The sequence below is a fragment of the Thamnophis elegans genome, chromosome 8, assembly GCF_009769535.1.
Source record: "Thamnophis elegans isolate rThaEle1 chromosome 8, rThaEle1.pri, whole genome shotgun sequence".
Classification (NCBI taxonomy): Eukaryota; Metazoa; Chordata; class Lepidosauria; order Squamata; family Colubridae; genus Thamnophis; species Thamnophis elegans.
The window spans coordinates 56,936,827-56,949,574 of record NC_045548.1 but is presented as its reverse complement, the minus strand read 5'-3'; the positions used below and the strand labels follow the sequence as shown (position 1 = coordinate 56,949,574).

Below are 12,748 nucleotides of genomic sequence, written 5' to 3'. Positions count from 1 at the left end.
TTATTCCCCCCCCCCCGACAGGATGGTCGTCTTTACGTAGGTGCTTTCCGGAAGAGAGCCAGCATGGCTCTTTCGTTATGAAGCAAACGACCTTCCCTGCCCACCTCGCTTCTCCCACAGGAACCCGGAGAAGGAAGAGAAGGGGTGGGAAGGGACGTGACAGTGACTCAGCCAACAAGAGGGACTTACCCAAGAGCCGCGCTGGGACACGCTGCCGGTTTCTGCACACGCAGGAATGACTCCCTCTTCACGCTGCCGGGCAGCCGCTGATCACGCGTGACCCCCCGCTCGCCGATTGGCCCGAGCTTCACACACCTTTGAAGGCGATTGGCCGGACCCGCGCCCGCCTCCGTCTACGCTAAAGCTGGGGAGACACTACCTGAATGGGGAGCTGCCCGCGAACAAAAAGAGAAAAATAAAGGCAGCGCCAAGCAGAGATCGCCTGAGGCGGGGAGGGGGACGGTGCTTGTCAACAACCGCAGCCCGCTCTTTTAGCATCAGTCCGCCGCCTAACACTGAAGGATTTGCCACCAGTCATGTTAAATTTTGGAGAGCCTGCTTTCCAGCACACTGGAGTAAGTACAGATCTGGGCTGCTCGGGGGTGGGTGGGATATCGCTTATCGAGGCAGGATAAATAAGCCCTGATGGGAAAATCTTCTCTTGGGTGCGGAAAGAGATACGAAAGGCTGATCTGTTCGGGAAAGCAGTTCAGAAAGAGGGTGTATATATAGATATGCTTCCGTGCGAGGCGGGTAGAAGGAAAAAGGGGCTTTCGGGGGAGTGGGGGGAGCATGCCCGACCCACGGTGGGGAGTCTGCAGGGTTGGGGCTCCAGGATTGAATGCGCGACTATTAAAGTCATCTGTTTTTGAGGAAAATTGGGGGGGGGATGGAAAGGCGCACAAACGTTGCTAGGTAACCTGGAATTGGTAAAGTGATCCCAAGCAAACTTCGCTGGGAATTGGGAGCCTCCAGGGGGTGAATGGAGCCCCCAAGGGTGGAGGGACAGTTGGACAGAGGGAAGCCTCCAAGGGGTCAATGGAGAGCGCTTGGAGGACGTGAGGGAATTCGGTGTCTTGCGCTGGAGGGCAGTTGGGGTTCGACGGGGCGGGACACTCTTGGGGGACGGGGAGAAGGGGAAGTCGCTCGGCTGAGAGGTTAGCTAAATTTAAGCAGTTGCGGGGCAGGGGAGGCGGCGGCGGGACGTGATGGTAGCTGGAAGGGGTCTGCTCCGGAAAGCGAAGGCGGGCAGCCACGGCATGGCAAACAGTCGCTGAAAATAACCTCGGCAAAAAGGGCCGCGAAATCCAAGCGGGAAACCGGAAAGCAAGAGGGGAAGCCGGGGGCGGCTCTGGCTTTAGACGGAGAGGTCGAAACGGGTCAGGAAGCGCCACTCTTGGACGGCCGAGAGACGCCTCAGGGAGGGTGGGGGTCGCTGAGGCGGCCAGCGGGGGGGTGATGGGGGGAGGGAAACTCCCTCGCATTTCCGCCTCTTCTTGTGACCGGCTTTGGCGGGAATGCTCGCCCCCAGAGCGCTCCCCCCCCCAGCCCTGGGGGGTCCTGCGCTCGCGCTGCGAGAGTGGGCATCTTCAACCGTCCATCGCCTTTTCGCGCCTTCATGAGGCGATCCTGCGGGAAGAAGGTGGGCGGCGGGGCCGCTGAGGCCAAGGTCTGCCCGTCGCGCCGCGCCCTGCCAACCCGCCCACCCGGCTTTGCCTCTGGGCGTGGGAGCGACTTGCGGACGGCGAGGGGGGCGGGGCGGGGGGAGGAGGAGGGAAGAGGAGGCCGCAGAGAAACTGGGTGAAAGGTCGTCGCGCGGCAAAGCCCAGTTCACGTTCCCCGACGCTGAGGAGCAGCCCCCGATCACGCTTTGTTCACATGTCTCCGCCCATTTTTTTTCGGCCGGGGACCACCAATCACAGCTCGTGCCTCCTGCCCCGAGGAGCCAATGGGGGGAATGTGGGGGCCGCCCTGGAAGGAGGGGGAGGCGAGCTCTTCAGCGGGCGGGGTGAGTCACGTCTGAGGCGCTCTGAGGTGAACGTGGCTCGCTTCCAAGATCCGGCTGCCAGAGCGAGGAACTCCCTGGCCTCGATTTTCCCCCCTCGAAGCCTGACTGGCTCAGGGGCCTCTGCTGGCAACCCGGTTCCCTCTCCGGAATTTCTAATTTGAAAACAAGTCTTTCCGTCCGCCCGCCCGCGTAGCCGCTGTGATTCTGCAGAAGCCAGGCTTCAGAGCTTCTCAGTCTCGGGGAAACACGGTGGCGGATTAAGGCTCACTGGTGCTCTAAACACTGACAAATCCTGGTGCCCCCCCCCCCTTTATACATACAGTACAAATCTTCATTGGTTTTTTTTTCCTTTCTCAACTTTATGGTGCCCCCTTTGGGCCTGGTGCCCTGAGCATGTGCTTAGTCTGCTTAATGGTTTGTTGGAAGAAATATCCTTCTGGGTTCATGTCCAAAAAGACACTGGAAATAGGGAGGCTGCTAGGGAAGATGGTTTAATAGTGGACAGGACCACATGGCTTGAGGTCCTGGGGAAAAAGGTGATCACATGCTTCCAGATGTTGGGTGAAGAAGAAAAGAGAGGGAGAGGCTGAAAGTTCCTGGCTTTATACACTCTGTTCGGGCCCCACCCCTGTTTCCTGTTGCTGTGTAATAAATGTATTCTGATTGGTTGTCAGACTCCCATGGGGCCATACAGGGGCATCTCTAGGCTGTGTTTTGAGTCTAGTTGAGTTCCCAGATGCCATGTGGTGAGTTTCCGTAGAAAACTAATCCTATCTTTGTTATCCAGAGTAAACTAGCTCAGGGCCCCTAATGGCCCATTAAGAAAAGTGGGGGCTTTTAAGAGTGAGTCTGTTTCCTGCCTACAAACAGGTTTCTCCATTTCTTATCCAGGGAATATAATATTCTGGCTCTTCAATATTTTCTAGGATATTTCATTATTCTAGGAAAGTGCTAACTTCCAACAGGTTTTATACAAGCAACATCACTTTAGGAAATGTGTGGACTTCAATTCTCAGAATTGCCAATGTTGGGATGCACTGCTTTAAGACGAAACATACAAAACACGGTTACTTTTGCATGTAGAAAAACATGGAGTTGAATAACCAACAATCGAAAGATAACCTACAGCGTAAACAGTGGTAGAATTACAGTGTGGGACTACAAACATTTAGACTACTAAATGTAGGGTGGCAAAAAAAATTGAACGTTGTTATGATGTTGCATTTATTTAAGCAATTGTTGTGGCTGCTCATCTGACAGTACTGCCTCTAGGTAGCATACAAGGAATAAGACCAAATCACAACTGAATGCAATTTGTTAAAGTAACTGAAAATGTTACAAATACCCAAGATCTGAAAACATTCATATTTAGTAACAAAACTATAATCCATGGTCAAACAAGTCAGCCAGTGTGGTTCACTTAGCATTCAGGCCCAAGGGTACAACCAAGTCTTCAATCCCTTGTGAAAGGTTTAAGCATAGGATTTTTGGTCCAGTGGCCTACTTTAATTTAACAGCTTGGCTAACTAAGCTTCTAAATATTTTGCAATCAAAGGGGTTTATTTGACTTCCTGATAGTGTTGATTTTAAAGAAAATAGATTGATAATTGTAATATTGTGATTACTATGTTTATACATCCTAAAATCTTATCTCAAGAATAGAAAAAAGTAATTTTGTACTGGAACTTACTGTTGTTCTTTATATAATTCATTTTTGTGACTTTTTGGCAGATTTTGCATTTTTAATCAGTTTAGCTGATCAACACCTTTGTGTTACTTAAAAGTGATCACCCCCCCCCTTTTTTTTTTAGGAAGAAGGAATGGAGATGATTGCTAAAAAGCAATGCCTCAGGAAGTGTTACTGGAACTATACAAATGAAAAGAGTGCTTTTGAAGCTGTGGAAGCTCTCATGTCTATGAGCTGCAGTTGGAAATCAGATTTCAAAAAGTATGCTGAGCGGAGGCCAATGACACCAGCTTCAGATACATCTGAGGAGTTTGAAGACAACTTGCTACCTCCTGCTGATTTTCGCACAATACCAGCTTTTGTAAGTTTTATTCTGTTATAAATTATTCACTTATTCTAAGATAAGCATCTCTAAGATAAAACTAAAATCTGCAGAAATTCAAGTCCTCATAAATAGCTCACTTTTCTTTTCTTTGTTCAGTGTTTAACTCCACCTTACAGCCCTTCTGCTGACCTTGAAATGTCTCAGGCAGCCCATCCAGCAACATCAGCGCCACCTTGTGTACAGAACAAGCCATATCCAGACCTTTCTGATCAAGTCTTTACAGCATCTCCTAAAGAGGCCCAGAATGCTCCAGTGCCAAGAATATTGAGAGCTCAGGCAACCAGCGTCATTCGCCATACAGCAGATGCTCAGCTTTGCAGTAGCGTAACCTGTCCAGCCAGAACAGACTATGTTAGGAAGTATGATGATAACATGGGGGAAGCGAACCAAAATGGCAGTACAAAATCCCATTCAGAAGACAGTACAGAAGAAAAACAAAATTTATCTTGTAAAAGCATATTGCTGAATACTGAATTTTCTGAAGATAAGCTGTCAGCCATAAAAGAATCCAAAAGTCCACTACAGACCATCAGCCCAGTGCCTTTCCCACAGACTGTACTTGATACTTCTCCATCTGTCCCTTGGGCTTCACAGGTGGCCCCTCCATCTTCTGTGCATGTAGGAGGAGTCTCTTCTCTACCGTTGGTTTGCCAGATGGTTCCATTGTCTGCAAACAACTCTGTTATGACAGCAATAGTATCGAACACTCCTTGTGGTCAATTGCCATCAAACCTTTGTCATCCAATGGTCCTCATGGGAACTCAAGTTCCCAAAGCAGCAGTTATGTTTGTAGTGCCACAAACTGTTGTGCAGAATGCCAAGGCTCCGGTGACTAGTCCTCACAGCACCAGACTGTCTCCTATTGCTCCTGCTCCAGGCTTGGCACCTCCTGCCACAAAGATCACTCCATCTGTTGACTCTCTCAGAACAAGAAGCCATGTTTGTAACTACGTGGGTTGTGGAAAAACATATTTCAAAAGCTCCCATTTAAAGGCACATGTTAGAACACATACAGGTAAGTTGTGGAATTGTCTAGTGTGAAAAAATTCTACATGAATTTCTTGACATTAACATGATGGGGAGAATTGCTGTTATTCACCTATGCAACTCTTTCCAAAGGTTTTGGTCTATGTGTTTTTTGAGAAACCATGGTATCAAATAAAAGTTCACTTGAAGACAAGGAGCATGTCAGATTTATAATTTGAAAGTTAGATTCCTTCTGCTCAGAATAAAACAGCTAATGTCAATCTTCACAGATTGTGCTAAAGTATCATTTAACATAAAGAATATATGCAAGGTGTAACTTGGAGACAATTATAATTTGTATTCTGATTATATGGAACTGAAGAATATAGTAGATACCATATAAGATTTTCCTTGGGTTATGATGCCATTATTGCTTTTAAAAAATATATTTGCTTATAAATGGATACAGAAAAAAAATATTCTCTGGTATTAATAAAGGTTTGTACCTTGCTAATAAAAAACATGTGCCATTAATTCCTCATTTTGTATTTTAGGAGAAAAGCCATTTAGCTGCAGTTGGAAAGGCTGCGAGAGGAGATTTGCCCGTTCTGACGAACTATCTCGCCATCGCAGAACACATACAGGAGAGAAAAAATTTGCCTGCCCAATGTGCAGTCGGCGATTCATGAGGAGTGACCATTTAACAAAACATGCACGTCGCCATTTGTCAGCCAAAAAATTACCAAACTGGCAGATGGAAGTGAGCAAGCTAAATGATATTGTTACGCCGCATACATCTGTGGCTGATCAATGAAGTAACTTTGTCTAAAGAGGCTGTTTAGTTCTTTTTTTTCCCCAGTGTACAACTGGTACCAATGGTAATGTGAAAAAACATTGCAGAATAAGTCTGTGGTTCTACACTTATCAGATTGGCATTGCATTGAAACAGGCAATGGCTACCTGTATAACTTGGCTGTGATATATAGGGTAGTAGGCATTTTGGGAGAAAGGAGGCATGGAAATGTCAATGCCAGTTGACGAAAGAGCTATTCCTGTGTCTTCTGTAGCTGAGTATAAACTAGAGGGAGATGCAGACATTAGGATGTGGGAATGTTTTCAGCGCTGTTGCAAAGAAAATGCAGACTCCCAGTTTATGGTACAGAATCAGGGATAAATTCCAGTAATACTAGAATGCTGAAAATTTTAAGTAGAAATACTTGTTGTTTTCTCAGTTGTGAATAATGATGGGAATGTGGTTATCAAACTTCCTGAGATTAAGCATATGTATCTTCATTTCCTGGTATATAAAGTATAACTAATTTAGCAATTCTGTATAACTTAAGTATATCATTGAGAAAGTGGTGTCATATGGCTGGATTATTCTAAAGACAAAATTTTACTACTTTGAAAGCATCACAGTTAGTACTATTAGCTGTACTTCAGCATCTTTTGTTACTTGTGTGTTTAAGTTATGTGTTTCTTTTATACATTTAAATTTCTATATCATTGAAACCTTGATACAGTGCACTTTGTTTAAAGGATAATTTAAGAGTTACAAAAGCTTTATTCTCCAGGAAGAACAAAAGCAGTGTGCTATGTTACTTCCTGAAATTTCTCTAAAATAGATTACAATAGAAATAGACCTTTATATGTTATAGATAATTTAAAATGACATAAACTTGGAAAATGATGGATTGCTTATGAAGCAAAGAAAGTCAAGTCATCAATCCTAGGTGTGTATACAGTGATTTTGCCATCATTTTTTCAATTCTCTTACTATATTGAATAAATATAAAATTATAGAGAGTATTATAATATCTATTTTGTGACTACTTAAGATTTTGCACAAGATTTCTTATGTACTTTATACTTGTTTACAATAAATGTAATTTTCTTTAATATACCATGTGTTCTCTCAATTTTTTATAGTTTATTTCTTTAAAAAATGACATTAAAATTCAATGTGACACATTATTTGAAGTGTTTTGAACTTAGTGATCTTTTGTAAATTACTAGGATGTTGTATACAATGAATTTTTGCCTGATTGCTTCTAACAATGACCTCTAAATTCTCCTTTGAGCCTTGAGCATTTAGAATAATGGGATTTAAATGTAATAATAAGCCACTCATGGTTACCTTTAATGGCAGACAGTGAAGAGGAGCTAATCAACTTTTGCACTCTCCTTCTTCACCCTCATCAATCTCTTGATGAGGGTGAAGAAGGAGAGTGCAAAAGTTGATTTGAAACTCAATGTTAAGAAAACTAAGATCATGGCATCTGGCCCTCTCAATTCCTGGCAGAGGGGGAAGAAATGGAGGTAGTGACAGATTTAATTTTCCTGGGCTCGAAGATCACCGCAGATGGGGACTGCAGCCAAGAATTTTTTTAAAAAAATTTGCTCCTGGGGAGGAAAGCTATGGCAATTCTAGACAGCATACTAAAAAGCAGAGGCATCACCCTGCCAACAAAAGTGTGTGTAGTCAAGGCTGTGGTTTTCCCAGTTGCAATGTATGGCTGTGAAAGTTGGACTATAAGGAAGGCTGACTGCTAAAGAATTGAAGCCTTTTAACTATGGTGCTGGAGAAGACTCTTGAGTCCCTTGGACTGCAAGGTGATCAAACTGGTCAATCTTAGAGATCAACCCTGATTGCTCTTTAGAAGGCCAGTTTCCTGAAAAGGAAACTCAAATACTTTGACCACCTAATGAGAAGGAAGGACTTGCTGGAGAAGAGCCTAATGCTGGGAAAGATTGAGAGCAAAAGAAGAAGGGAACGATGAGAATGAGGTGGCTGAATGGAGTCAGCATGAGCTTAAATGGACTCCAGAGGATGGTAGAGGACAGGAAGGTCTGGAGGAGCATTGTCCATGGGATCACGATGGGTTGGACACAACTTCACAACTAACAACAACATGGTTACCTTGAGGTAAAATGGGCGTCCTATAAATTTTATAAACAATAAAAATATTTAGCAACAAATAACATGGTGTAAGATGATAGACTGACAAATGGTGGTATGGTGCATATACCACTGTTTTGTACATATGTATGATGTCATAACATATGTCCAAAAGGAGCAAGGTTGTGTTGTGATCTCCCAAAGAAGTGTGGGTCACCTAGGTATATCAAGCCATGCCCATTAATGTCCAGGTTGCGATGTTCTATACTAGTTGTAGCTTCCAAATATTGTTCAAGGGCAGCTTCACGCATTGCATGTTTAGGTAGTCCAAATGAGAAGTAATTTGGACAGAAGTGGTTGTAAGCATGGCTTCCCAGGCCACGAATGGTCACAATTGCCACACAAGACTTAATCTTAGCCACAGCTGTCCTCTGCTCTTCAAATAAGAGCGGTAAGTCTAGAAAAAGTCCCAGACTCTGGACCACCTGTCAGTAGAATCAGAGATGGAAATTCCCTGGAACTGGTGGGCCCAGAAACCCAACACCACTTTGCCTTGGAGTGAGTCAGTCACAGTCTTCCCCTCCCCCATCCAGACCCTGATCGCTCCAAGAACTGAGTCACCACCACCTTATTGCCTGTTCAGCCTGGGAATGAGATATAGAATTGGGATCATTGGCATATTGATGATCCTGTGCTGACAGATTATTTCCCCCAATGGTTTCATGTAGATGTTAAAAAGAAGGAGAGAGAGAGAGAAAAAAATCCACTAAGCAGAAGTCTCTGGATAGATCTCTCCACCATCACTTCCTGGAACCATTTCTTCAGAAGGAGTACCATAAATGAAAAGCAAATGTCTTTGGGGTATAAGCTCTTGAACGGGACCATTGTGCTGCTTCTGAACCAGAAATCTCATATTTTAAATATTCCAAATACTTGAACTTTGGAAATCTGAGAGTCAGATATCAAATGCATCATTAGCAGGTTTGTAGGGTTATTTTTAAAATGTTCAGACATGTTGACACATGACAAATATAAATATCTTACAAGGGCAGTCCTGCATTTGGTGTGCTGTGGAGCTTATAAGTAACAGGGAATTGGCAAGCATCGAAGTTGACCCAGCCAATTACAAATTCTTCTGAAACTTTATATTTTCCAAAATCAATCCCTGGCTTTCATAGTCAAAATATTCAGCTTGTGGGCGATATCTGTCCTTTTCATCCTGCAATGTATGATTTAAAAATGTTTTCAGTTCTTCACAACTTATAGTTTAATTAAAGCAGACATGATAGGTTTCCATATACTCCACCAAATTCCAAGGGTTCACAATTTGTTCCGATCTATGACTGGGATGTAAACTCATATAATTGTGGTATGTTCCGTGACCCGTCAAAAGCGCGTTCCACAAAAGCGCGGTCGACGAAATCGCGTATGTGACGTCATCACAACGCGATGAAAAAGATCGAAAAATTGAAATAAAAATTAAATTACAGCAAGCCGATTCACATAAAGGTAAGGGTTAGGTTAAGGGTTAGGGTTAGGGTTAGGCTAAGGGTTAGGGTTAGGGTTAGAGCGTTAGCGTTACGTTTAGTGTTAGGTTAAGGGTTAGCGTTAGGTTTTTTGTTATGTTAAGGGTTAGGTTTAGGGTTAGGTTTAGGGTTAGGTTAAGGGTTAGGTTTAGAGTTAGGTTTGGGGGGGTTAGGGGAAGGTTTTAGCTTTATTTTTACATTTTTCGATCTTTTTCGATCTTTTTCGTCGCGCTGTGATGACGTCACATATGCGCTTTCGTCGACCATGATTTTGTCGTCTGCGGTTTTGTGGTAGAACCGTATGTTCAATAAATCAAATCAGTGCAATTCTATCTTGTGCCAGTAATAGTTTGTAAGCAAAGCTTAGTGAAATAGTGTATTATATCAAACAACCCCTCTCAAATTGTGGTTTATACAATCCAGTAAAACTGAGAGGAAATGATATTTATTATCTGGGTGATTTTCTTTGTTGTTTTGCAGATTAATGAGGACTAGTATCTTGCTCAGTTCATTATAACTTTCTGGCTAGATTCCCATTTGCTTAAAATACAATGGAGAAAATTACTGTGACATTAAGTAGAAAAGCACAGCATGTCACACCTAAATTCATTTTAATAGCTATTCAAGTCTAAACTATACAAACTATTTTTAATAAAAATGCCAACAATCACCATGCTAGTATTATTGTCTCAGTAATGGCATTACAGTACATTATAAATAGAAAAATGAAACTTGAGTCTAGCCAAAGAATATCCTTAAATGATTGCAAACAATTTATAAACATTACCAACAATTCTGACATAGAAAGTTTTGCTAGTGTAGGAAAATTTTGAGTTTAACAAGAAATCAAGAGAACAATTGACTGAAAATTCATTAAGCAAATAGGTTTGATTTATCTTTGCTTCAATTTTTAAGTGTTAACATTTTCATTTTTATAATTATTTATCCTGTCTAATTCCAGATAACAATCTTACTGCGTCTCGGAATCTCAAACAATTAGTGTTCCAACATCTAGTTTTGATTCAAGTTACAAATGTTTCCAATCTTACCATTTGTTTTTGATACATTTACTCTGTAAGTTAAAAAGATGCGGGAGAAATATGCATTTTTCTCTCTATTATCTCTGAAGTTTGTTTTCATTATAATACTAGACAAATAAGAAAGAATAAAAACATTGCTTAATGGTCCAGAGAATGAGGAAGTTGTGGTGCATAAAAAGTAGGAAAGAATGGAGATTTCCTCATATTTAAATTTGCTGAAAGATGAATACTTGTAGTTTTTCTCTGCTCTATTATGATGTTATTGTTTCATTAAATTATTGCATATCAATAATAATACTCAAAACAATGTAATAATTGCAACTGGAAACATTTTCAATATGAAATTTTGTTCATCTTTAAATGCTTAGGAGTTCTCATTATGGGGCTGTGAGTCAAAACAAAGGAATTTTTAACTTGCTACTTACCTGTCCATGTGTCATGCCTCTTGAAAGGACTTTGCAACAATTAGGAAACAAGCATGCAAAACAACTGGCCAAAGAAGAAATGTGTCAGGTCAGCCTCCTTTCAAAACCCAAGGGAAAAAACTCTCAACTGCATTGAGCTAGAGATGGAGTACTTTTACTGAGATTGAAATGATAGCAGTGAAAGCAAGGCAAAATCTGATTCAAAACATGTGAAAGTTACAGATCGAAAGTTTCCCCAAACCTCTCCCTGCCCGCTCAGTCCCTTGCTGAGTGTCCAATCAACGTCCAGTATGACGTTGTGTGAAGCTCATCTTCGGGTATTTTGCCCATCTGGAGTCCTAGGACGATTGGCCTTGTCAGGGTGTAAACAACTCCACTCAGCAGCACAATAATTCTTGAGAGCAAACCTCCTTTCCAGTTCACATGGGACTTCACCTCACCAGCTCACATCCCCAACCCAACCCAATGCTATACTCCCCCTCCCTGTTACTGTGGCAGCCGATAGCAAGCATGCATCAAAGTAGAATCCCATGCGGGAGATCCAGCTGACAAAATGAATCATGAGAGTGATTGCAGAAAAGGTTGCATCTGGGAAACCTTGACAGCTAAAAGTTTGGTGTTGGAATTCCTTCTGTAAATAAGGCAGCACAACTGCTGCTCAGTACAGGTAGTCCTTGAAAAAAGTAACTGACAACCAGTGGTGTTTACAACTGTTGCAGAATTCCCCGTGACCCGTCAAAACCGCGGAGGACAAAATCGCGCTCGACGAAAGCGCGCATTTGACGTCATCACAGCGCGACGAAAAAAATTAAAAATTGAAATAAAATTAAAATTAAAGCAAGCCGATTCACATAAAGGTAAGGGTTAGGTTTAGGGTTAGGGTTAGGTTAAGGGTTAGGGTTAGGTTTAGAGCGTTAGGGTTACGTTTAGCGTTAGGTTAAGGGTTAGCGTTAGGTTTAGTGTTAGGTTAAGGGTTACGTTTAGGGTTAGATTTAGGGTTAGGTTAAGGGTTAGGTTTAGGGTTAGGTTTAGGGTTAGGTTTGGGGGGGTTAGGGTAAGGTTTTCGCTTTATTTTTACATTTTTCGATCACAGCGCGATGTTTTCGTCGCGCTGTGATGACGTCAAATGCGCGCTTTCGTCGAGCGCGATTTTGTCCTCCGCGGTTTTGTGGTGGAACCGAATTCCCAAAGTCATATGATGTATTTATGATGGTTGCAGGTCACTATGACTTTCCCATCTGGCTTCTAAGCAAAGTCAATGGAGTTCACTTAAAGAATGTCTGATTCACTTAACAACTGCAGTGTTTCATTTAAGAAACATAAGGCCATTAAATTAGGCATGACTCACTTAGCAATTGCTATGCTTAATAATGAAATTTTGGTCCCATTTGTGATTAGCAATAGAACTTAGATTTATATATCACTTCCTAGTGCTTTACAGCCCTTTCTAAGCAGTTTACAGAGTTAGCATATTGCCCCCAACAATCTGGATCCTCATTTTACCAACCTCGGAAGGATGGAAGTCTGAGTCAATCTCGAGCCGGTTAGGATCAAACTCCTGGAGTGAACAGTGAGTTAGCCTGCATTATAACCATTGCGCCACCACGCAGTAAGTTAAAGGCTACTTGTAGTTACAAGCAAACAGAATGTAGAGTAATATCCAGCAAATCCATAGAGGGAGAAAGGCTGTATTTTTGGTGATTTGCAATACAATATTGCTGTTAATAAGGCTGAGAGAAGACCATGTCTGGAGCTCAACATTCTATTCATCAGGCCGGGTAAATATGAAATATTGGGCAGCAGCTGAGAGCT

The 12,748-nt window shown here is 42.6% G+C and overlaps 1 protein-coding gene across 1 annotated transcript; it reads left to right on the top strand.

Moving 5' to 3' along the window:
* The first annotated feature begins 325 nt into the window (after positions 1–325).
* KLF10 (Kruppel like factor 10) lies at positions 326–6,949 on the top strand. Its single transcript, XM_032222980.1, has 4 exons — positions 326–575; positions 3,820–4,056; positions 4,177–5,095; positions 5,601–6,949. The coding sequence occupies exons 1-4, from the start codon at positions 537–539 to the stop codon at positions 5,858–5,860; spliced, it is 1,455 nt and encodes a 484-aa protein (XP_032078871.1). The 5' UTR covers positions 326–536; the 3' UTR covers positions 5,861–6,949.
* The last annotated feature ends 5,799 nt before the right edge of the window (positions 6,950–12,748 follow it).